The sequence below is a fragment of the Leucoraja erinacea genome, chromosome 9 (assembly GCF_028641065.1).
Source record: "Leucoraja erinacea ecotype New England chromosome 9, Leri_hhj_1, whole genome shotgun sequence".
NCBI classification, from domain to species: domain Eukaryota; kingdom Metazoa; phylum Chordata; class Chondrichthyes; order Rajiformes; family Rajidae; genus Leucoraja; species Leucoraja erinaceus.
The window spans coordinates 50,709,755-50,736,778 of NC_073385.1; the positions used below are offsets into that span (position 1 = coordinate 50,709,755).

Genomic DNA, 27,024 nt, shown 5'->3' on the forward strand with positions numbered 1-27,024 from the left:
AAAACAAAACATTTGAGCTGGGATAAGTTGAATATATTCCGAACAATTGCTCTGTACGGGCAAAGAAACCAAAGTGGAGCAGGTAATCTTATAATCAATCAATTGAGGCATATTCTGTGCAAGTGATGAGTAATTGGCCGGAACCATAGCACAATTGTCGATCAGATATCGGCACTATCTATATATATAAAGCTATAAAGCTTGGTCCAGAGGTTGAGAAGGAGTTTCTTCCCAGAGGCAATTCGGACTGTAAACGCCTTTCTCACCAGGGACTAACTCTACAGAACGTTTTTCCTTCTATTATTTATTATGTAAAAGAATATGTGTGTTATGATTGTGTTTATAATTTGTTTGGTTGTTTTGTTGTTTGTCTTTTGCACAAAGGTCCGCGAGCATTGCCACTTTCATTTCACTGCACATCTCGTATGTGTATGTGACAAATAAACTTGACTTGACTTGACTTGACTATCCCATCAATCCCATTTGTTTATTTCCAGGATCCCTCGCAAATGCCCAATCTCAACTCCCCGCTGATTATCCTAGCAATAACCTGCTCCGTGGTAACCGGTTAGTGCGGATTTGGGGTTATCATGGGGGGTGGGAGAACGTGCAAACCCCACGCAGATTCCAGCCGAGCTAAGAACACATATCTGTAGTCTGTGCCGATCTAAATCAACATTGGACTCTTGCGCGTGGGTCTGCACTTATTTGATATCTTCGAACCCATACGAATGGCTTCTGTTTTGTGCTCAGAGACAAGCAGCTCTGCGAAGATGAGAGTGGTGATAGTCGCTCTCCGATCAGTCCCGTGCCACTCACAGCAGTCTCATTATTCCAGTCAAGTGATTTTCAGTTAAACAAAAAAAAAAGGGTTTTGCCAGTCGTTTTCGGCCGGAATTCTGCGCGCGAGTGAACATAAAGAAAATAAAATGTATTATCACCGGACCGGACTATCAAGGTTCATTGATCATGGTCAGAGAATGTGGAAACTTGCCCTCGCCGACCACTTCGTCTGTGGGACACCTGGATGACTGGAATTCCTGCAAGACGCACAGACAAAACACACACTGCTGGAGGAACTCAGCTGGTCCGGCAGCATCAGTGCAGAACATGGACAGACGACATTTCGAGTTGGCACCCTTCCTCAGACTGCTGCCCCATTTCCTCCACGGGTGCTGCCTGGACCGCTGAGTTACTCCGGCATTTTGTACAAACAAGGAACTACAGATGGTGGTTTACCAAAAAAGAAAATACACTAAGTGCTGGAGTAACACAGTGGGCCAGGCAACATCTCTGGAGAACATGGATAAGCGACTGAAGAAGGGTCCCGACCCGAAACGTTACGTGTCCATGTTCTTCAGAGATGCTGCCTGACCCGCTGAGTTATTCCAGTGTTTTGTGTCTATCATCGGTTTAAATCCGCACCTGCAGTTCCTTCCTACAGGCGTAGTCAACTCAATCCTACCTCATATGGCACATCTACCATCCCAGGAACAATTCTGGTGAATTACTATCTTTCTATGTCTGAAGAATAAAAATACTTATTTTGCTTAAGATTCCAGCATCTGCAGCCTCGTATCTTCTCACTATCTCAACAGGAGTCTCCCGTCCTCTGAGCCGCTCTTCTGGGATCCTCTGACCCACCAAACCCATCTCCACCATGGTAAGCCAAGAAATATCTGATAATTGTCCCGATCCCTTCTCCGTCGTGACGAGACCGACCCGGGTGACGCTACAAAGTTGCAATGAAGTGGTGTGGAAAGTGCCATGGAGGCAGAAAAGGTGGAAACAAAATGAAAGGAACCCCTTAGAAAAGAAACAATTTAAGCAAAATCATTTCGTATTATCTGCAATTAGTCTGAAGAAGGGTCTCGACCCGAAACGTTGCCTATTTCCTTCGCCCCATAGATGCTGCCTCACCCGCTGAGTTTCTCCAGCATTTTTTGTCCACCTTTGTATTATCTGCAAATGTCCTATACTTCCTTCACGACTGGGCTTTAATTATTGTCCACAATTTCCCTCTTTTATTTGCTTATCCTTCATTCTGACATTCAAAGGAGCTGTTGGATGAAACCGCAGAGGGAACGACTTAAAACCGAAAATAGATAAAATGCTGGAGTAACTACGCGGGCCAGGCAGCATCTCTGGAGAGAAGGGATGGGTGAAGGAAGGATCTCGACCCATGCCTTCTCTCCAGAGATGCTGCATGTCCCACTGAGTTACTTCAGCTTTTTTGTGTCTCTCTTCGGTTTAAACCAGCATCTGCAGTTCCTACACATTAAAACGAAAATAATTAGCTTGGCGTTGCTAAGTCGGGGCCGCAACTGCAACCCCACCCTGTAGATAAGAGCGCACGGTTTAATGCCGAGCTGCAAACACCCCCAATCCCATATCATTGCTACAGTGCACAGTTTCATAGCGGGTCGCCAGCAGCAGCACCAGGCGCGACCTGCAACTGGCCGGGTGCCCGGCGGGCGCGAGCTGTGCGCGAGCACGGGGAGGGAGGGTTAACCAGGCGCGCGTCACGGGCCCGGGGCTCAATCAGAGCGGCGCGAGCTCCAGGCTGGAGGACGAGGAGGAGGAGAAGCGCATTTACAATCTGCTTCACTCTCGGCTCAGCTGCTTAAACTAAGCTGCGGGTCGGCGCAGCAACTTAACAATACGGATTGGGAGCTCCAATGCAAAGGGGGTGGAGGGGAAACACGCGTGAGAATTCTTCTATTGCAAAGGAACACACAAAACAAGGATTCTGACTTGAACTCATGTTGGAGCACCAGGGGCAATTTGTGAAGTGTTAAGACAGCAGGGGAGTCTTCTTGTTGTTTCGAGGCATCTTTGGAAAGTTTGTTTGCAAACTGCGTGTGCCTCTTGCCGGAGTTGTCATGCTGCGGGTGCGCTGCGACGGCGCCGGGTTGCTGGCGGTCTGCTTACTGTGGTCGGGCTGCTGGCGAGCGGCGAGCGGGCGGACACGCGACTGCCAGCCGTGCAGCCGGGAGCGGTGCGAGGAGCTGCCAGCCTGCCCGGGCGCCAAGGTGCTGGATGCCTGCGGCTGCTGCTCGCTGTGCGCCAGGCAGAAGGGGGACACGTGCGGCGACCTAGACACCGACTTGGGCAAATGTGACACGGGTCTGTGGTGTGTGACTGAGAACCTGCCTGGTGCTGAGGAAGGGGAGGACGGGGACAGCAGCTCCGGACTAGACCGAGGGCCGTCGACAGGAGTCTGCAAAGGTGAGCAACTTTTGTTTTGTTATCGCTCTTTTTAGTGTAAACCTGCTTAGTTTAAACGGGTACGATCCATACAATGTCACAGATGACATTCGTGATAGTGTTTGAGTTAAAGGACCACGGTGGAGGCAGATTTAAATTACCTGGCTGTCAATTTCTCACCTGAAAGCGCATGTTGTTGGGGGATAACGCCACCAAACGGCACAGTCTGGAAAAATAAAATGCAACTTAAAACTACGTTCCGGATGTTTCTACAGGTATAGTTTCAAAAGTGTAATCTTTACGTTAACGCATCGATCAAATATGTGCTGAAAATAGTAAACGCCGGAAACTAACTTTAAAACTAGTTAGTCATGAATGGGTGACGCTGCACATTGGTCTTTCAATGTGTTAGTGAAACATGTGGTAGATTTGAAGCGTGTTCAATCAACAGGGAAAAAATAAAACTTAAATGAGTTACTCCAGCTCTTTGTGTCCTTTTTTGTAAACCGGCGTGTACAGTTCCTTGTTTCTGCATTAAATTATTGCAACTTGCATGTTACATCTGTTTTAGTGGGTGACATGTAACAGTGGCTGTGTGATCCGTTCACAGTGTGTCCTGTGTATAAAACTTTCAGCCAGTAATGCTACTTCTCGATTTTTTGTTTACAATGTCAATTTCCTTGCAATTATTTTACATGGCATTACATCCGTAGGTATTGTGATTCTCATACCCGTCAACTGCTTCTGCCATGTAGTGTAGATCGCGGTGTAGTTCCGAAGTTTCTCCAGTGCCTCCTTATGAGCAATTATTGCAATTGTAATATTTTAATTAAAAGAGCTGTATAATAGTGTGGTTATATATTGGTCTCGAACGTGGCTACTCCAAGATCTGTGGTGTGGGAGGACGGACTACACGCTATGGGAAGTTAGCAAACAATCCATCCTCTTGAGTTAAAGATCCATAATCTTCTTTGTTGCATGACAGCTGGTTAAACCGTCAGGTTGACTGTTGTCCTGGAATAACTGTGACAATTGTACAACGCAGCAAGCAGAGAAAACCACAAATGTTTGATATATGGTAAGAGTGTTCTTAATGAAGCAACATTCTGTTTGTTTGCCAAATTCCAATGTACACATTAAAAGAATGCAAGAAGTAATTTTTCAGATGTTAATTGGACTTTTAAAATGTAAACTTCAGGGGGGGGGGGGGGGTGACGGGCAGACTATAGGGGAAAATTGTGCTTTTAAAGGGATAAAAAAGATGTCCAATTTCTATGTCTGACATTTTCAGAGGGGTGAAAATCAGTCTGTGATGTAAACTGTGTATTAATAGCTACATAATAATCAAATCTGTTTATTCCTGGCGTTGGATCAACAATTCTCATCATTCATGGATTCTCTGGACAATGGTTTGAAATTACACTGTTTGAGTTCCCGTTCAAATCTAGATGAGGATGTTTCATACAAAGTGCTGGCGTAGTCAGAGGACCAGGCAGCATCTCTGGAGAACTTGGATGTTCTGGGTCGGGTTGTGATGTTTCGGGTTGGGAGCCTTCTTCGGACTGATTGTAAGGGGGTGGTGGTGGGGATGAAATATTACTCCTTTCCTCCCCCTCCCCGTCCACCTAAATTCCTTCATCTAGTGTTACAATTTGCATCACTCCAAACCTCTCGTCATATTCTGCATTTTCATCTTTGATCTTTATCCAATTATCTGCCTATCCAAAATATTTCTCACCGATTTTTACATTAGCTGCCTGGCTTTGGTCTACCACCCCTCCCTGCTAGCTCATCTCGACCCCCCCACCCTACACCCTACAATCCAGAGATCCCCTGAATTATTCCAGCATGGTGGTTTTTTTTTTGTGCATCAAGATCTGCAGTTCCTTGTTTCCATATTTCATCAGTTAGTCTGAGTTGCAGCTCATTAATCTAAACTGCCTGGCATCATGAACAGGTGAAATTAATTGGTTTTTACTGTGTGAACAAAAGTGCACCACGGAACAAGCACAAGTGGGAAGTGGTTCTTTTCTGAAGATCCAGCTCTTGATGGAATTTTCAATGCTAAGATATAATATGCTGTTTACATTTTTTCATGATTGGTTTGATCAAGTCCAGATAGGCTATTGTTGTCCCAGAACAGTTATATATGGCAACGAGGTGATAGAAATTTTGATTTTAGAGATACACAGAAAAAGAGCACAAAGTTGTGAAACTTACATTTTATAAAGTTATTTCATGTCAATTCATTGCCTGGAAGATTGCATTTTAACACTTGGTAATTTTTTTAAATTCCGGAGAGGGTTACTGGGTAACTAATTACATATCACGTTGCTAAAAAAGATGCTGCATAGCCTTTTCTGTGGTTTGTTTACTTTGTGTTGGCACAAAATACAACACATTACTCAATCAACTTCAATGATAAGAAAACATCACTCTAATTGCACAAATGATGAGTCTCTTTGGATGCAGACATTTAACTATGTATTGTCTTTGACTGAGGTTGTTCCACTTTCATTTAACTAATCACTGGTTTCACTATCATCTGGCAGCAAATTCTTCATTATGGAGTATGTTAGCCTAAGATAAATATATGGCTATTGAGAATGTACTGGGGGAAATATGATGGGTGAAACTTAAAACCTGTGATCGTGGAGGAGCACTCTTGCTTATCTCAACCCAACTACACAAATGTCAAACGGAAGAAAATACTTTCCTTTCTGATGATAGATGCAAAGTGTTGGAGTTACTCAGCAGGTCTGGCAGCATCTCTGTAGTAAAAGGATGGATGACGTTTCAGTCATCTACGTCTGAAGAAGGGTTCTGGCCCAAAACGTCACCGATCCTTCTCCAAAGATGCTGCCTGACCCGCTGAGTTACTCCAGTACTTTGTGTCTATCTTTGGTATGAACCAGCATCTGCAGTTCCTTTCAGTTCCTTTCTGAGCTGTTTCTTCTCCATTTCCAAGGGGTCAGCCAGGCAGAAAATATTGGAAATGCCCAGCAGGTCAAGCAGTATCTGTGGATAGAAAAACAGAATTCATATTTCAGATCAATGGCTAATTTATTAAACGATATGATACGATATGATAGAACTTTATTCATCCCCAGAGGGGAATTGGTCTGCCGACAGTCACAGCACACAAGCAACACAAAAACTTGAAATTAAAAGTAAAAAGACAAGCGACGGTTGGCTGCCTGCCGTGTGCACAGCACCTTCAAATGAACAAAGAAACACAAATTTATACAAAGGGCAGAGGATTCTAAGCTGGAATGTGCCCCCCACCCATCTTCTCCCACACCAGGTCCCCCTTTGTTTCCCTACCGCCCCTCACGGCGGTCCCCCCCATGCTGGGTCCCCATTGTTCTTCACGGCGATCCCCCTCCACCGGGTCCCCATTGTCTTCCCCTCCCCAACACGCTCTTCGACTGCGAGGCCCCTTCGCCACCAAGGCTCCCACTGCTGCCGAGTCTCCCGCTGCCGCCGAGGCTCCCACCACTGCCGAGTCTCCCGCTGCCGCCAACGGAGACACAAGTGACTGGGTACTGGAATCTGTAGCCAAAAAAGGAGAAAACAGCTGGAGGAAGTTGGCGAGTCTGGCAGCATCGGCAAAAGGAAATGGGCAAATTACGTTTTGGGACGAGACCCTTCATACATTTTATGCTGCCCATGTGTTACTTTGGGTTTTTTCTCTCCGTGGAGGCTGCCCAACCTGCTGAGTGTTTCCGGCATTCTTTTTATAATCTTCTGTTTACGTCTTTTGTTTAAAACTCCTCCTGACAGATCAGCTGTAATTAGCAAGGCTACACCACCCTCTTGCATGCAGCACCACAACCACTTGTATTACTCGGTCCCTTGGTTTTCATTCTTACAAATATCCCCTTTGTTCTCCCCATCCCTCCCTTTCTCTGCAAATGAAAACAAGACTAACTTTTTACAGTTCTAATGAAAGGCCATTGACCTGAAGTGTTAATTCTATTTTTCTCCCTACAGATGCTCTCTGACCTGTTGAATATTTCTAGCATTTTTATTTCAAAAGTCAATTTTATTGACACTAAAGTGCTTCTGGACATCCGGAGGTCATGAAAACTTTATAACGCATACAAAGCCTTATTTTTATTGTTCTTACAGTTACATTTGTATCCACAGAATAAACAATTTGGTTGCACTGGTCAACACATTTACCTTTTCTTATTAGGTTATAAATCACAATTGAAATGCAGGCAAAGATCAGGCTCTACATTCTTTGATGCACATGCCAGTAGAAATTTGGCAGAAGAATGTTCATATAACATGACAATTCTCCCTGAAGCCAGACATTCTTCAATTCATCCACATCATCCCTTGATGGATTTTATTCACCTTTTTACAGTAAGTCAATAAGCTTTCCAGCTGCCGGGTTCAAATAGTTTCAAAGTTCAGAGATTTTTTTTTTTTTTACATGCTCGTCTGAAGAATTGAATCCCAATGTCAGTGATGCTGGCGGCCTTTCTAATTGCAATCCTAAATCAGTTGTTTCTGAGTTTAAATATTGTGGATTGAAGCTGCAGAAAAAAGATGAAAGATGCAATGGAAATAAACTCTTTATCCCATTAATTTGTGCTAAAAGCAATCTTGCTATTTACCATCCCTCTTGCTTACTGTAACACATTACATTTCTGCATGATTAGTAGCAGAACACAAATTCATCTATACACAATGAGCTACCAACGTCTTTGCATTTAAAGACTATGCATTTGTTATATTCTTTTCCGACATTACATTTCATCTTTTTTTTAAACCGACATGTGTATTTTCCTTTGGGTGACTCTGCTGCCTTTTCGGTTCATTTTTTCAGCCTTTGGATCATCAGCAATCTTGCAAACATCAGTAAGACAGACTTGAATGCAGTCTGAAGAAGGGTCTCAACCCAAAACATCACCCATTCCTTCTCTCCAGAGATGCTGCCCATCCCGCTGAGTTACTTTACCATTTTGTGTCTATCTTGAATATCTAAGACTTCATCACTAGCTGAGACGGGAATACTAGTCTGAAATACACACATGCAAATACCAGATGAAAGATGAGCTCAGCTATGATACCACCACATGTAATCAGCCAGGTACTATTCGCACAAAATCAGCTAAAAAATAGAAAGGAACAGGCGCCATGAAAACACTGTCCAGTGGGGATTCAATGCTGTTCAAGGTTGTGTTGTAAAATGGTACAATTGTTCAGAGTGGAAAGAAAAGGAATGTGATCACATTTACATAAATGGAATATGACAATTTACATCAGCTTAAGATGATTCTCCGTTTCGCCTTATTTTTGAGTTAAGTAGAATGACAAATTTTAATAGTGATCCCAGTTTATTGTGCTACATTTTGATATCCATTACAAATGATGATGGTCAGGAATGTGTTATCACAGCCTTGGAATTAATGTAGCACTTTTTTAACAAAATCTGAACTAAGTAGATTTAATGTAGATTCTTATTGTTCTGTTTTCCAAGATGGCTGCCGGAAGGGAGAGCGAACACTGACGCGATTAGCTGCCGCTGCTCTCTCTTTGAATTGTGTATTGTTGATGTCTTTACTATTTTTTATTTTTTATTTTTTTTGTTGTTATTTTGTTTTGTTTCATTCCGCTTGCATGATTTGTAATCTGTTTACTAAATTTTGTAAGGTGTCCTTGAGAATCCTTGAAAGGCGCCCATAAGTATAATGTATTATTATTATTATTATTAATGTTAAAGCCAAATACATTGATGTCAATGAAGCAGCCGCCCATTTTTATATTGTATGGAATTTGTAGGGAACACACATTATTCTTGCTGTCAATCCATGAGTAGGACAGTGAGAGCCTGGGGCAATTTCTTAAGTTGAATCTAATTTTAATGTGACCTCAAAAGCTCTTTAGCACTCCGACTGCTTCAAAATTTACATATTAAAGAGTGTGAGCATATGCCAATTGTGGTTTCTCCATAATTCACATTCAGTAATTTGTTTGTCAAAACTCCCATTTCTTGTCCTTGGATAAATTGGAATGACACTCAAATTTCTTCTATTAACATTAAGGCGAGCTTGAAATTTACATATGCACAATTAATTTTGTGATTCAGCATGCTGGTCACCAGAATGACCTGTATACATTATAATTTGTGAATATTTGTGTTGTGCATAACCCAAATTACACCATGCAACATCTGGGCAGACTGCCTAAACTTACCTGATCTCCCGGTTGCTAAACACTTTAACTCCCTCTCCCATTCCCACATTGACCATTCTGTCTGGGACTTCCTGCATTGTCAGAGTGATGCCCAGCACAAATTGGAGGACAACACCTCATGTTCCACTTGGGCAGCTTAAACCCCAGCGGTATGCACATTGAATTCTCTAACTTCAAGTAACCCTTGCCTTCTCTCCATCCCTCCCCTCTCCCCAGTTCTCTGACTAGTGTGAGTGTCCTCATTTCCATTTTATCATTGTTGGCTTTGTTACCTTATCCAAGCTAACAATGATCAATTCTACATTTTCCTTGATTTCCATCCTCTTTGTCTCGTTTTCATACTTTACACGTCCTTATCTCTGTCTTATTCCTTCTATCCAGAGATGTTGCCTGTCCCACTGAGTTACTCCAGCATTTTGTGCCTATCTGGACATTATCTCTGTGCTCACTAACCTACAGTGGCTTCTGGTTGAACACTGGGGTTACATTTTTACTCTACATTATTTTTGTTTTTCATTTAATGCTTTGCTGAATCCTCCTCCATCCTTCCAAGATTTCCCAATTTTGATGGAGGTGGCTCTACCTGCCAAGGTTCTGAGCACAGGAGATCTCTCTCTTTATAAAAAGATTGCTTGAAACTGATATATTTGGTCATTTGGCAGAATGTCATCTTCTGCAACTTGATGTGAAATTGTCCTGAAACATTCTTGTCTTTTGTTGCCGGTTGTGCCTTAATGCAGGAAGATGGGAAAGTCGGAGGTCAGATGCTGGTTGGTCTGACCTCCTGTTCTGTCACTTGCCATTCACTACAGAAATGGAATGCAAATATCCTGAACTGGTGAGACAGGCTCAGCCTTCATCAGTCAGGGTATTGTTGGGATGTTATGTTACAGTTGTATAAGGCATTGGCGAGGAGAATTGTGTTCAGTTTTGGTCAGCCTGCTGCAGGAAGGTTGTTGTTAATCTGGAAAGAGTGCAAAGAAAATCTTATATTGGTGAATGAAATCATGAGGTGGATACTTAGGGTGAACACAGTCTTTTACCCTGAGTAGGGGAATCAAGAACCAGAGGAGATACATTTAAAGTGAGAGGGGGAAAGATTTTATGGGAACTGAAGGGGAATTTTTTTCACACGGAGCATGGTGAGTATATGGAACTAGCTGCCAGAGGAAATATTTGAGGCAGGTAATTTCACAACATTGAAATAAAAACATTTGGACAAATACATGGATTGGAAATGTTTTGAGGCCAAACACAGGTAGGGTGGACTAGCATCAATGGTTGGCATGGACACGTTGGGCCAAAAGGTCTGTTTCCGTACTGTATGACCCTCTTTGTTTTGTCATGCTAATGGTGCCATTTAGGTGCATATAATTGTTCTTGCTCTTAATAGTTTTGCCGATAGGAAATTTGAAACTTGTCACTGCAATCTTCATCTGGAAAATAGTCAAACTTAACAAAGGATCTTTGAGTTATCCAGTATTATTCCATATTAATTTAAATAAGCTCACTGTATTTACAGGGAAACGGCAAAGCCAGAGAAGAACTTTCATTTGCACAACCAACATCTCTTTCCACCAGCCACCCCCACTTCTCTCTCAACCATACTGAAAAAAGAAAAAGCAGCTTGCATTTACATAATAGTTCTCTTGTCAAAAGAAGGCTTGGTGCCCTTCACTGCCGTCTGTCCTGGAGGAGTACACTCAGTTAAATGGTGAAACACCTATATAGGACAAAGGTTAGGATATAGTCAGCTCAGTAGATAAACACAGTTCTATTATCTTTGATATTCCTTTCCTTGAAATTGCATATATTTGGTCAGAAAGTGTAGTTCCTATTTGATACATGAATTGAAGTTGCCAGATCCCATTTAATGAGGAATCTGCACTGCACTAGGGCACTTACTTCAATCTTTGTTTCTTATGGTGATAAGGTGCAGTGGATTTGTTTGTTTAGCTTTGAAGGACACCACATAATTTTAAATCCTTTGCGTGGATTAGCTATTTCGGAATGATTTGAAATAACTGGAAACGCACATTTTATTTCTCCATGCACTGACTCTGTGGAATTCTCTGCCACAGAAGGTAGTTGAGGCCAGTTCATTGGCTATATTTAAGAGGGAGTTAGATGTGGCCCTTGAGGCTAAAGGGATCAGGGGGTCTGGAGAGAAGGCAGGGACGGGATACTGAGTTGGATGATCAGCCATGATCACATTGAATGGTGGTGCAGGGTCGAAGGGCCAAATGGCCTACTCCTGCACCTATTTTCTATGTTTCTATGTGTCTACATCTAATATCAATTCTTTAAATCTTTGTTTGGTATTAAAGAAAGCAGGGTAGAAGATTCATGGAATGACAGTTAATACCAAAGAGAAATGAATAAATTAATAATGGGTGTGAAGCCCAACACACAGGTGTCACATGATGAGGGTTACAGAAGTTCCTGATTTTGTCTCTTTGGCGTTGCATTTTCCCCTTCAATGCAAAACCTTTTACATTCAGGATTCAAAAACTATTTGGGTGTCCAAGCTGCAACACATTGCAGTCTGTGGAGGAGCCTTGTATCCCTGACAGTATCTCTGGGATTTCTGCCCTAAACTGTGGGTGGAAATCTTGAAATTGGTCTCTTTAGAAGCATAATGACGGCTATGGCAAATGGTTTTGGTAATGAAACAACCTCTTACCATTACTGCGACTCAGGATTTGGGCAGAATATTGATTTGAATAATAATAAACATCTGCACAATTGTGTCTAAATGGTCAAGTACAATGGTTTATGCTCTGAATCAGTCTGCTAATTTTTTCTTCTATGTCCAGTGAAGCAGTCTAGACCAAATTTATTGTTACAATATGTGGGGTGTTGTATTTTGATTGGGTGCCAGGGAACGTGACTGGTTGTTGCAATACTAATTGAAATAATTGAAGTCTGTTCATGGCAACGATGTATAAAAGTATGACGAGCTTAAAAAGCAGTGTGATTTGTCAGAATACTTCCAAATCTGATATAATTAATTTATTTCAAATGGGGCAAAAATATAGTTAGCGGCTATACCTCTGAATAATTCAATATGAAGATCAAACCAGGGAATGTGGAAGGAAGATTACCTTAGCCAATTTAACTTGCTAACAAATGGAAGACAGATTTAACCTTATTAGCTTCTGATTTATTCTTTGCTGTTTTTTAAGCGATTTGGGCCGAGTTAGAGGGAGGACTAATTTTTAGGCTTTTCATTAATTGCACAAGGGTTGTAATATATCTCAAGGTGGGCTGGTTAATTTCATTTCTGAGATGGTAAGCCACTAGTGCAGTCTGTAGGAAAATATGTTCACCTGGCAATAGATATTATTTGTCACCAAATAAAATGTTATAATAGTTGGCAAGAACCCTAACCAGCTGGAGAAGGTCCAGCTTCATATTTTACTGATTTTGCTTCGTATTTTACTGCTCTTTACTGATACATTATAGTCCTATGCAAGAATACAATATGAATAATTGTTGTTTCAAGTTTATTCAAGTATATTCTAAACAGAATTCAAGTTAACTGAATTCAATTACATGGTAGTTTATGCCTCGGATCCATAATAAAATTATTTGGTTGTATACACTTTGACAAAAACTATTTGGTTTATCGATGTCTAATGTGGTTAGATATTTTCTCATGCCCACAATCTTTTGACTAATGCAAGACCAGATGATAAATACCTTGCTATTTGTTCACAATTGGGTTTGAGCAAGCAATGTTAGGATGAATAACAGGAAAAATAGTTTATGTATAGGACGGAACTGCAGGTGCTGGTTTAAACTGAAGATAGACATAAAAAGCTGGAGTAACTCAACGGGACAGGCAGCATCTCTGGAGAGAAGGAATGGGTGACGTTCCGGGTTGAGACAGTCTGAAGAAGGGTCTCGACCCGAAACGTCACCCATTCCTTCTCTCCAGAGATGCTGCTTGTCCCGCTGAGTTACTCCAGCTTTTTGTCTCTATCTAGAATAGTTGGTGATAAATTTATGAAGTAAATTTGAGGTAGCAGGATGCAGGCAATATCTTTGGATCAACTTGTGTTGAGACGAGGCATATTAAAGTATGAAATTTCCCAATGATCTTCCCAGGAATATTGTCAGAGGAAATTTAGAACGGGAATTAGGAAATTCCTGGAAACAGACCTTGTGGAATTTATTCCCCAAGGTTGAATTATCCATTCAACTTCCCTTGACCCTTTCAGGGATTTTATTGTCATATGTTCCAGATAGAACAATGAACAGCTCAACAGAATGTGTAAACATAACAAGAAAAAAAGTTCAGTGTGTGTGTGTATATATACACATAATCGCACACAACACGCGCATACACACATACGCACACAGAAATAGATGTCAAGTCAAGTTTATTCGTCACATACACATACGAGATGTGCAGTGAAATGAAAAGTGGCAATGCTCGCGGACTTTGTGCAAAAAGACAAACAAACAAACAACCAAACAAACTGAATGATGAGAGGGATAAACACACACATTTTCCCACTGAGAGTAGGGAAGATTCAAACAAGGGGACATGACATGAGAATTAAGGGACTGAAGTTTAGGGGTAACATGAGGGGGAACTTTTTACTCAGAGAGTGGTAGCTGTGTGGAATGAGCTTCCAGTGAAGGTGGTGGAGGCAGGTTCGTTTTTATCATTTTAAAAATAAATTGGATAGTTATATGGATGGGAAGGGAATGGAGGGTTATGGTCTGAGCGCAGGTATATGGGACTAGGGGAGATATGTGTTCGGCACGGACTAGAAGGGTCGAGATGGCCTGTTTCCGTGCTGTAATTGTTATATATGGTTATATTCTTTTACATATTAAATATTGTGGGCGGAAGGAAAAACGTTCAGTAAAGTTAGTCCCTGGTGAGATAGGAGTTTACAGTCCGAATGGCCTCTGGGAAGAAACTCCTTCTCAACCTCTCCATTCTCACAGCATGGCAACGGAGGCGTTTGCCTGACCGTAGCAGCTGGAACAGTCCATTGCAGGGGTGGAAGGGGTCTCCCATGATTTTATTGGCTCTGGAGTTGCACCTCCTGATGTATAGTTCCTGCAGTGAGGCAAGTGAAGTTCCAATAGTGCGTTTGGCCGAACGCACTACTCTCTGCAGAGCCTTCTTGTCCTGGGCAGAGCAATTCCCAAACCAGATGGCAATATTTCCGGACAAGATGCTTTCCACAGCCGCTATGTAAACACATGTACACCCGCAAATATGTTTTTAAGGCAGCGATTTCTGTAAATCCCTTCGATGGTGTGGATGTCAGAACCCGTGATGAATTGGGCAGTGTTCACTACTTCTTGCAGTCTTCTTTGCTCCTGGACATTCAAGTTGCCAAACCAGGCAGTGATGCCACCAGTCACTGTACTGGTGAACTGGTACTCCCCCTGTACTGGTGCACTCTAGTGTACACCTGTAGAAGTTCAAGAGAATCCTCTCTGACATACCAAATCTCCGCAATCTTCTCAGGGAGTTGATGGGTTTTCTTTACAATTGCATCAGTGTGTTCGTTTTCTAACCCTTTTCATCTGGGATGATTCGGTTTGTCATTGAATAGGGTGTTGTGCAGTTGGCATTGGGTGGAAGTTCATCTCACCACAGTTTAATCCAGAGATGCAGCATGGATATGGAGACTTTGACCATTGAGTCGATGATGAGCCGATATTGCTAGTTCCACCTTATCCCACATTCGCACCCACTCCGTGCACACCATGGGCAATTTTACAAGGGCCAATATGCCGACAAACTCGCATGTCTTTGGGATGTGGGAGGAAACTATAGCACCCGGAAGAAGCCCAGGAAGACATGGAGAATGTGCAAACTCCACGGAGACAGCGCCCAAGGTCAGGATCGAACCTGGGTCCCTGGCATTGAGGTGGCAGCTCTACCAGATGAGCCTCTGTTTCCAGTTACAGGAATGGAATTCCAACATATCTTAACCCAGAATATTTGCGTTTCAGATCCGAAGATGATACCGGAAAGTGAGGGTAAAAATCTAGATTTTGTCTTTGTATTTGAAATACCTGACACGCTTGCTGATTTGTTGTAGGCTCTGACTAAGGAGCAGACAGCAGCTTCTTAACCTGCACTTGTTAGCCTTCCTATGGAGCATCTCATGACCACACAGAATGAAGTGCTTCTCCCCTTCCCTATCAAGCAAGAGGCACAGAAGTGTGAAAACTCCTAACTCTGGATTCAGAGACGATTTATTTCCAGCTGTTATCAGGTAACCAAACTATCCTGCCAACAACTAGAGAGCGGTCCAGAGCTACTATCTGCCTCATTGAAGATCCTCAGACTATCTTTAATCAGACTTTACTGGACTTTATCTTGCAATAAGATAATAATAAGAGAATAAATATTATCTTCATGTATCTGTACACTGGACGGCTTGAGTGTAATCATGTACCGTCTTTCCATTGACTGGTTAGCATGCAACAAAAGCTTTTTTACTGCACCTCAGTACACATGACAATAAACTAAACTAAAAAGGTTGATATTTTAGCACCTCGCCCCACTCTCTTACTCACTTCTTTACACATTTATACATGATTAGAAGGGCGGTTGGGTAAGGTAATTGCAGGCCAGTTAGTCTAACATCAGTGAGAGGGAAATTATGGGAGGAAAACATTCTGAAGGGTAGGATTACTCTATTTGGGAAGCCAAGAATTGATCAAGGTTTGTCAGCACAGATTTGTTAATGGTGACTAATTGTGTTGGAATATATAGATGAGAATGCAATTATTGTTGATGAGGCTTGCATGGACTTCAATCAAACCTTTGACAAGGTCCCATTTGGAAGGCTGGTCCAAAAGGTTAGAGACCATAAGGGTACAAAACAAGCTGGCAAATTGGATCCAAAATTAGCTTGTTAAAAGGAGAGAGATTGTGATGGTGGGATGTGGTTTTGTGATTGGAAACAGGTGGCCAGCTGTGTACTCAATGATCAGTGCTGGGCCGCTTACTGTTTGTTATATATGTGTAAATGTATAAATGACTTCGATATGAGTAGTGGAGGTAAGGTTGTTAAGTCAGGATCACAGGAAAATGAGTGGTGTAGATAGTCAGGAGGGTAGTCTTCGGCTACAGGATGATATAATCAGTAGGTACACTGGGCAGGGCAACGGCAGATATAATTTAATCCTTCACTGTATGAGATGATGCATTTTAGGGATTCAATGCGGTCATAAAACCATCAATGATGGGAGCAGAATTAAGCCATTCAGTCCATCAAGTCTATTCTGCCATTCAATCATGGCTGATCTATCTTGCCCTCGTAACTCCATTCTCCTGCTTTCTCCCCATAACCTCTGACACCTGTACTGGTCAAGAACATATCTTGGAACATATATTACGAATGGTAGGATCCTCGTGATCATTATTGATAATTAAAGGAACCTTTTTGTCCAAGTCCAATGATCCCTGAGGGCAGTGAAGAAAGCATATGGAACACTGGGGTACAGCTGTGTACATTTCTAATTGCATCACTGTAGGGATGTAATTGCAAAAGAGAATCACCATGGTGGTTTGGATACACAGTGTTTGTTTTCCTTGGCACAGAGCAAGCTGAGGGTACACAAAATTACGGCAGACATAATTAGATTGATAGTAAGAAACATTTCCCCATGGCGGAGACATCCAAGTCCTGAGGGTGTACGTTTAAGGTGAGGAGCAAGTAGTTTGGAATTTGAGGAAGAACATTTTCTTCCAGAAGGCAAGCCAAATTTGAAATGCACTCTTGAGAAAGTGGTGGTCACAAGGAGTCTCACAGCATTGAAGAAGCTTGTGGATGAGCCCCAGATTCCCAAAGCACAACAGGTATCAAGAGTCCAGTGTGAATCTTGATCAGTATGAATCTTGACCAGTCTGAACAAGGATCCCAATCCAAAATGTCACCTATCCATGTTCTCTAGCGATGCTGTTTGGACTACTGACTTCAGCATTTGGCTTTTAATTTATCAAGAGTTCAGTATTTAATTGACACATGCACTGGGACCAGAACAATGAAATTCTTACTTGCTGCACCTTTACAGTGATGTTAAACCTAACACCAAAATAAATAAACAGTTAATTAGCTATAATTTGATAATGCAGACCAAAGTACACAGTTCATCCTAGTGCAAAGTCCATTGTACTTCAGTGGTGAGGTAGGGTTAGGGTTGTGCAGAATGGTTCAAGAGCCCAATCGTTGATGGGACGAAGAATCTGTTCTTGTACCCGGAAGTGAGTTTTCAGGCTCTTGTACCACCTTCCTGATTGTAGCAGCAAGATGAGAGCGTTGGCCAGGGCGTGAGGGTGTTTGATGCCAGCCTGCCTTGAAGTAAAGCTTCCAGTAGATCCATTTGATGGTGGGGAGGTCAATACCCATGATGGACCAAGTAAAGTCCATCCCGTTTCAGAAGTCACCTTCATTTTTGAGCATTTGAATTACCGAACCAGGCAGTGATGCAACCAGTCAGTCTGGTCTCCACCATACAACTGTATGGATTATGTGTAGATGCTGGTTTAAATCGAAGGTAGACACAAAATACTGGAGTAACTCAGCGGGACAGGCAGCATCTCTGGAGAGAAGGGATGGGTCAAGATCCTTCCTTCACCCATCCCTTCTCTCCAGAGATGCTGCCTGGCCCGCGCAGAGAGAAGAAATGAAATGAAATGAAATGATTCAATTTATTGTCATTGTCAGTGTACAGTACAGAGACAACGAAATGCATTTTTAGCATCTCCCTTGAAAGGGAGACACAGGGCGTCGCGGTGTGCCCGCGCCTGCCGCCGTAACATTCCATTACAGGCAAAGGTGGGTGAAGTGTCTTGCCCAAGGACACAACGATAGTATGCACTCCAAGCGGGATTTGAACCGGCTACCTTCCGGTCGCCAGCCGAACTCTTAGCCCATTGTGCTATCTGTCGTCCTAGTGACATTCGGGTCGAGTGAATAGGAAATGAGTGACATTCGGGTCGAGAACCTTCTTCAGTATGGATTCTGTGCTGGTAAATGGGCTTGGTATAAATAGGTACTTAATGGCCAGTGTGTTTCTGTGCTGTATGTTCCAGCATAGTCCCTGGTGGACTCTTTGGGAGTGATGACCACAAGGTATGTCTCAATTACTTATTGACTGAAGTAGCTTTTAAACAGTATGCACTGCCCAACCCAACTCACTTGCATTTGCTTTGTTTTAACTAAATATTTCCTGAATTAAATCTAGGTGGAAGGGAACTGCCACACATTTAATGCTTAATTGGCACATTCTCTATTGTATTGTTTTAGGAAATGTTTGGAAAGCAGAACCAATTCTGGGGGGAGAGGGGTGGCAGAGGTGGTAGAGAACTCGGTCAGCTGTTCTTTCTTACCCTTTCCTCCTTGGAAGTCCCAACAATTGGAGAATTCGACAAGTACCTTCCCCTGTAGTTGATGTTTTTGATTGGTGTAAAACTGCATTTTCAAAAAGAAATAACCACAACCTTCCTGGTGACTGAAGTCCAGAAATAAACAACAATTTACAATTTAAAAAAAAAAAAAAAAAAAAAAAAAAAAAATTAGACTAAGCTATTTTCAATTCATTCTTTTAGAATGTGAGCAGTGGCCTTGAAGGGACAATCCAGATGAATGGGTGAACAGCAGAGCCTGGATTGATAACCTGGACATGCTTCAGGGACCAGATTGGAGTTTCACTTTCTTCCAATGATACAAGAAATACAGAGAGGTTAAGGATACGAAAACCATATCGTAGGAAGGAATTGCAGACTGGTTTATACCAAAGATAGACCCAAAATGCTGGAGTAAGTCAGCAGGTCAGGCAGCATCTCTGGAGACGCAGGATAGGTGATGTTTTGGGTTGGAACCCTTCTTCCTGCACAATATTCTTAAAGGCAACAGACAGTGTTTGCCTTGTAAAGGTCCTGTGCAAAGGTTTGGTTTTACTGAGGGGAAAAAAAAATAGTTTGTAAGTCATCTTTTTTCTGCTCTGCATCTGAGCAAAGAAACTTCTGGAAAGGTCTTTGCCCGACTTTTCAAATATTGCATGTGCCATTGCACACATCCTGCATTTGAACTTGCCACAAAACCTTTTGCTTTATAATTAACCACTTTTAGTTGAAATTCATATTTGAATTTTTTTTTTGGTACATATATGAATTTACTTGAGCCCCCAGCAGTGTAAAAAAGTTGGGACTGCTTCACTGGGTTGACAAAATGGGGAAAAGAACAGCGAGATAAAATAATGAGGGAAAACTCTTCAACGACTTAGAGGCTATTCTATCTTCTGATGTAAAAAAAATAAGCAGCATGTTGGCGATTATGGGCGGAGAGAAGAAGTGTCAGGGAACAATGGATTGATTGCCTGGGCCCTATATTCTCCTGGCTTGAAGCCAGGAATGTCAACAGAATGTACATCTGGAATCCAAATCTTTACCCTCGGTGTATGGTTATATGTTTTCTCTTGCTTTAAGGTGCATCTGCTGGCAAAAAAAAAACTTTGCTGGGAAGTGACACCATCCTCGGGCACATATTCTGTTTTCTGACAGCAAAATTGGTTGATAATTTTCAGGTGGATCCTTTTGGCACTTTATAAATGAGTTGTGTTACACACGTTAATATCCTAGAAAATGGAAAATGCCTCTGACCGTTTTGTGGCATTTGGGTGAGTGTAATGCAGTAGTGAGTGATCAAAGGCTCGGGTCGGGTTTCATGGTGGCAAAGGACCAGGAGATGATGGTAAAGGGGATGTTTGTTGTCAAGTTGGTTGGTTCATCCCAACCTCGGGATTACAAATTGTGCACTGGGGATGGTGAGGTAATCCTAAGATCATACAGTAAGTGATAGGAGCAGAATTAGGCCATTTAGCCCATTTAGTCTACTCCACCATTTAATCATGGTTGACCTATCTCTCCCACCTAACCTCATTCTCCTGCCTTCTTCCCATCACCTCTGACACCAGATAGTTGACTAGACCTACTTGAGGTAGATAGTCAAATGGCTCGGGTGATGGATAGTTCCATGTACGGTCTGGCCTATTTTACAAGGGTAAATGGAGCCACTTGTCATGTGTGGGGAACTCTGCCAATGGTTTTAATAAAACATGGTTGTCTCCTGACAATGTCTATTAATACTCGCTTCTGGATTAACATGATTCAATTGTTGCACAAACTTCCAAAGAAGCACAGACACAAAAAATATGTCGTTGTAGTATGTGAATCATATGATTGCCACAAAGGTGCAAAACAACTCCAAGCACCTGTTCAGATTTCCATTGCAGCATTACCACTCTCATTCGGTCACTAACCAATCTACATTGGACCCAGCTGCACTGATAAAAGGAAGCAGCATGCAATACCTCATGCAATGCAATTTGGAAGCTATTTTTACTTGTGTGTTTATCTTGGTAACGCAACCTCTTACTAAATTAACAACTAAACATTTACTTTTGCAGTTGCTGATCTATTTGATAAAGTTATTATGAAATGTTATCAAGGTGGTTGTTGCACATGATAGGTTAATAATATAGAGGTCATTCATGGTGCTTGTTGGACAGATAAACTCTCAGGAATTTTTGTAACATGAAGGCACATATTTTGTGATGATATAACATCATCAGGTTCTTTAGTGTGGTTATAATACCCATCGAGCTAGTTCTCAGCTTTGAATGGCAAGGGTTACCAGCTCTGATCCCAATCCAAAAGGAATAAAACATTGAACAGTACAGCACAGCAACCCTTCAACCCACAATATTTGCACTGAACATGATGCCAAGTTAAACTGTTCTCATCTGCATGTATATGATCAATATCCCCCTCTTGCTTGCACTTCCACGTGTCTATCTAAAAGCCTCTTAAATGCCACAATTGTATCTGCCTCCACCATCACAACAGCAATACGTTACGGATCCCCATAACACTTTGTGTAATAAAAATATGCCCCACATATCTCTGTTTAACTTTTCCACTCTCACAATGTAGTTATGCCCTTTGGTTTTGAATATTTCCACGCTGGAAAAAAAGGTTCTGACTGTCTACCCTACCTATGCCTCTCATAATGTTATAAACTTCTATCAAGTCTCCCCTCTACCTCCAACATTCCAGAGCAAACATCATTGATGGCATAATTTTTAATTATTTTTTAATTGTGCCCTTTGTCTCAGAGTGGGGTCCTTGGTAGGTTCCAGCCTGGATACCCTGCTTGACTGGGTTCATATTGCATTTCTGTAAAGAAGCAGTACTTTGCGGTGTCTTGCCCCTTAAAAATGATCATTATTTAATTTCAATCGCCCACCGCGTCCACTCCAACCATCGATCACCTGTTCACACGAGTTCTGATATCCCACTTTTGCATCCACACTCAACACACTAGGGGTAATTTTCAGCAAACAGTTAATCTACAAACCTGCATGTCTTTGGGATGTGGGAAGAAACCAGAGCACCCAGAGCAAACCCACATGGTCATGAGGAGAATGAGGAATCTCCACACAGATGGCACCCAAGGTCAGGATCGAACCTGGGTATCTGACACTGTGAAGCAACAGTGATCCTGCTGCACTATTGTGCCTCCCCTTTTAAAATGTTCTTCAATACATTTGTCTGTCGAATTATAGTTTATTTGGTACTGGAGTACCAGTATTACAGTAGGGAATTGAAGAATGCAGGTGAACAGAGGGATCTGGGAATAACTGTGCACAGTTCCCTGAAAGTGGAATCTCATGTAGATAGGGTGGTAAAGAAAGCTTTTGGTGTGCTGGCCTTTATAAATCAGAGCATTGAGTATAGAAGTTGGGATATAATGTTAAAATTGTACAAGGCATTGGTGAGGCCAATTCTGGAGTATGGGGTACAATTTTGGTCGCCTAATTATACGAAGGATGTCAACAAAATAGAGAGAGTACAGAGGAGATTTACTAGAATGTTGCCTGGGTTTCAGAAACTAAGTTACAGAGAAAGGTTGAACAAGTTAGGGCTTTATTCTTTGGAGCGCAGAAGGTTAAGGGGGGGACTTGATAGAGGTCTTTAAAATGATGAGAGGGATAGACAGAGTTGACGTGGATAAGCTTTTCCCACTGAGGAGGGAAGATGCAAACAAGGGGACATGACTTGAGAATTAAGGGACAGAAGTTTAGGGGTAACATGAGGGGGAACTTCTTTACTCAGAGAGTGGTGGCTGTGTGGAATGAGCTTCCAGTGAAGGTGGTGGAGGCAGGTTCATTTTTATCATTTAAAAATAAAATGGATAGTTATATGGATGGAGAAAGGAATGGAGGGTTATGGTCTGAGCGCAGGTATATGGGGCTAGGGGAGATTATGTGTTCGGCACGGACTAGAAGGGTCAAGATGGCCTGTTTCCGTGCTGTAATTGTTATATGGTTATATGGAGGTTTCTGAGAGTAGATAATGGGCCTGTGAAAGATTGTGGAAAGTTTTTTTCCCCAATTATTACTGATACAATTGTTTGGGTTTAAATGGGTTTTGTGCTGGGTGTGAAACTGCAGATTATTTGTATTTGAATGCACTTTTATCCACACTTCAGGCTAATAAAGGTGTGAAGGGTGTCACTTTGTTATAAGTGTGGTTAGAGTGCTTTTGTTGCAGTTTGGCTTGATGTTAAGTATTGGTATGGATAAGTTTAAGTTATGTTCACTTTGGCTATTAAGAGAGTCAAGAGTCAATTTAATTGTCATTTGGACCCCTGGAGGTCCAAACGAAATGCCGTTTCTGCAGCCATACATTACACACAAATAGACCCCAGACACAACATAATTACATTTTACATAAACATCCATCACATAGGTGTGATGGAAGGCCAAAAAAAACTTATCTCTCCACTGCACTCTCCCCCCCCCCCCCCCCCCCCCCCCCCCCCCGGATGTCAGAGTCAAAGTCAAAGACCCCGGCTGGCGATGGCGATTGTCCCGCGGCCATCAAAGCCACGCCGGGTGGTGCGAGGTCGCACACCGGGTCTTGGTGTTAAAGACCCCGGTGTGCGCTCGCAGAGTCCCGCGGCCATTCCAGCCGCGCGGGGCAGTGGTGCTAGGCCCCGCTCCAGGAGCTCTTCAACCCCGCAACTCGGGCGGGAGAAGTCGTCGTTGCAGGAGCCCCGAAAAGCGGTCTCCCTCCAGGGATCCGCGGGCTCCCGGTGCCGCCGTCCGCAGACCCGCAGTAGCAGCCTCCGCAGCAGCAGCAGCGGCAGCAGCAGCAGCAGCAGCGGCAGCGGCAGCGCTCCTCCACCGCTCCAACCGCTCCGGTCTCGGCCAGCTCCACGACGGTGAGTCAGCACCAGAGTCCCCGGTTTCTTCCTGTTGGAGGTCGCTCCTCGTTGCGGCCTCAACGACAACTGAGACCCGACGAAAAGGTCGGGTCTCCAGTGCAGGGAGAGATTCAAAAGTTCCCCCCCCCCCCCCCCCCCCCCCCCCCCCCCCCCCCCCCACCCCCCCCCCCCCCCCGCCCCCCCACACACACACCCCAACATAAAATAACAAAAACTACATTAAAACACAGACAAAAAATAATAAAAACGCGGACAGGCTGCAGAGGCCGCTGCTGGCCAGAGTCGCGCCGCCTACCGGTCAAGTGTGGTTAGAGTGCTTTTGTTGCAGTTTGGCTTGATGTTAAATATTGGTATGGATAAGTTTAAGTTATGTTCACTTTGGCTATTACTTTATGGAGATCCAAAAATAAGATGATTAAAGCCTTCCTCCAGCTAGGCCAACTCTGTGGGGAAGAAGAAGAACATAGTGTGTGATTGCCTGCAAATGTGGTTCTGGAAATTGCCACAAGACCTGGAGCTGCACTGGTTGGCGTGGACTAAGGAACATCACAGGCTCAATCAGAACATATAACACAGAATAATCGTGCATTGGAACAGGCCTTCTGGCCCACAATGGCTGTGCCAAAATGATGCCAAATTAGGTTATCCCTTCTGCCTGCAAATGATCTATATCCATCACCCTTTGCCTATTCCTGTGTCATTATTAAAGCTTCTAAATGCCACTAGCATATCTACTCCCACCACCACCCCAATCATGGTGCTCTGGACACCTATTATTCATAAAATCTAATTTGCCCCACATATTTCTTTTAAACTTTCCTCCTCTTGCTTTAATGCTATACACTCTCATTTTTATTATGTGAAAAGGATTCTGCCCTAACTATGTGTCCCATAATTTGATAAACGTCCATCAAATGTCCCTTTAGTTCTCTGATGCTCTGGAGAAAGCAATCCAAGTTTGTCAACCTCTCCTCATAACTAAAACCACTAATCCAGGTAGCATCTTCTGCACTCTCCACATCCTTCCTGTAATGGAGCAAGCAGAACTACTACACACACTTCAGTTGACAAAATAATTGTCTTGATAAACATCAGCAGAACCAGGAGGTCAGTCATTATGAAGTGCTGGAAGCAGAACCTGGGCATGGGCGAAGGTTTCGACAAAGAGGCTTTGGGACCAGGTTTTCTGCATTTTAACTGGAGAAGGTCACAGCCCAAAAAGTGGGGGAAGGTGGGGGAGACAATTGGGAGAGGAAGAGGGAAATAATTGAAATGGGATGAAAGGCATAATTTAAAGAAATAACATTTTGCGGGGGCCCTGCCAGAGATACTGGGGCAAAAGAAGCAATGATTACTGATTTCATACGGCTGTGAATGAATTGTTTGTAAATCATTCTAACATTATTCCCCATTAAAAAGATTAAGTGTAATTTTCAAGTAATCAACTGCAATCAGTTGATTAAAACTGATTAATCAACTGCAGGCAATAAATATATTTACTATCTTGGCGAAGTTAGTGCAATTTCAATGATCTGTGTGATATAATTTTTTTTTTAATGCTAAATTAGGTCTGAGTGAATCGCCAAGTACAGCATGAATTAAACATCACCCAATGTGTAGGTGGGTAAAGATTCAAATGTTTATTATGAAAGGCTATGTGACCAGACTTGCAATTTTGGCTTAACATACATTCACTGAGAAGTATAATGCTGTGTTATAACCAGGATCACAGTTATGTTTTGTTTCTTTAGAGAAGAGAGGAATTCCTGAGTCAGGGATCTGCCTTTTCCATTTAACCACCTTGGAAAAAATACTGAGGATGCGGCAACAGCTAATTCAACATTATGGAAGGAAAATTAACCTAGAAATTTATATTGGTGATAAACACATTGAGTCATGCAGTGTGGAAACAGGCCTATGTGACAGTATGTAAACTGGCCCTTCAGCCCAACTTGCCCACAACGGCAAATGGCCCATCTACGCTCTTGTCATCTGCCTGCATTTGGCCGATCTCCCTCTAAACCTGTCCTATCCATACGCCTGCCCAAATGTTTGTTAAATATCACAATAGTACCTGCCTCAACTACCTCCTCAGCAGCTTGCTCCATACACCCATCACCCTTTGTGAAAAGATTACCCCTTGGGTTCCTATTAAATTTCTCCTCCCTCCTCCCTCCTCACCTTAAACCTATATCCTCTGGTTCGTGTTTTCCCACTGCTCTGGGCAAGAGACTTTGGGTGTCTACCCGATCTATTCCTCTCATGATTTTCTATTTCTCATATAACATAATAATGCATTTTCTTATAGTATTTGCTTGTCATCTGACAGTGGTGGAACTCAAGTGAAATGGCCAAACCTACTTCTGTTAAATGCCCACCATTACTAGTGAGCTATTTCCTACCTGTAACAAAACAGAATCAAATTAAACGTCTTCTGTAATGCTGCTGTCCATTTCCTAATGTTGCTGAACTACACAGACATAGGACGATTGTTTTTTATTTTCCCTGCTTTAAGCACAAACACTAAATAGTGGGGCCATTCAGTGATGCCAGATGGTGTGAGTGCGTGTCTGGATGTGCTGTATGCAAAACTCTATTGCACATTCAAGGATAAATGATAGTTTAGATCACTTGCACAGAAGCAGACCACAAGTGGAAAGTTGAGACCTGCTTTAGCAATAATTAAAAATAAATGAGCTTGCCAGTAAAGACGAGGGACCTCAGATGCTAGTTTAACAAAAAAAACACACAAAGTGCTCGAGTAATTCAGTGGATCTGGCAGCATCTCTGGAGAACATGGATAGGTGACGTTTCAGCTTGAAACCCTTCTTTACTAATAGTGGTAGTGGGGAGAAAGCTGCAAAAAAAGGTGGGGGTGGGACAAGGCAAGTGATAGTTGGATACAGGTGAGTGGAGTTTTGATTGGCAGACGGGTGAACAAAAGCCATGTCCAAAACAAACTCTGCACTAACAATTTGAAACACTTAATTATAATTTTAATAATTGGATGCTTTTTATAATTACTAGAGTTTTTTTGCTCTGAGTGGGGAATTGACAACTAGAGGACATAGGTTTAACGTGAGAGGGGAAAAATAGGAATCTGAGGGGCAACTTTTTCCATAGGGTGGTGGGTATATGAAACGAGCTGCCTGAGGAGGTAGTGGTGGCAGGTACCATAACATATCAAAGACATTAGGACAGGTACATGGATAGGAAAGGTTTGGGGTAATATGGGCCAAATGCAGCCAGGTGAGACTAGTGTAGATGGGGCATCTAAATTCACATTGACATGTTGGGCCAAGGAACCGGTTTCTCTGCTCTATGACTATAATTT

The 27,024-nt window shown here is 42.6% G+C and overlaps 1 protein-coding gene across 1 annotated transcript in view; it reads left to right on the forward strand.

Annotated features, from left to right (window-relative positions):
• The first annotated feature begins 2,556 nt into the window (after positions 1 to 2,556).
• LOC129700364 (cysteine-rich motor neuron 1 protein-like) overlaps positions 2,557 to 27,024 on the forward strand; it is a 191,288-nt gene continuing 166,820 nt past the window's right edge. Inside the window, exon 1 of the mRNA XM_055640788.1 lies at positions 2,557 to 3,228. Coding sequence (XP_055496763.1) covers positions 2,883 to 3,228 — 346 coding nt within the window. The 5' untranslated portion in view covers positions 2,557 to 2,882. The remainder of the gene's footprint in view (positions 3,229 to 27,024) is intronic.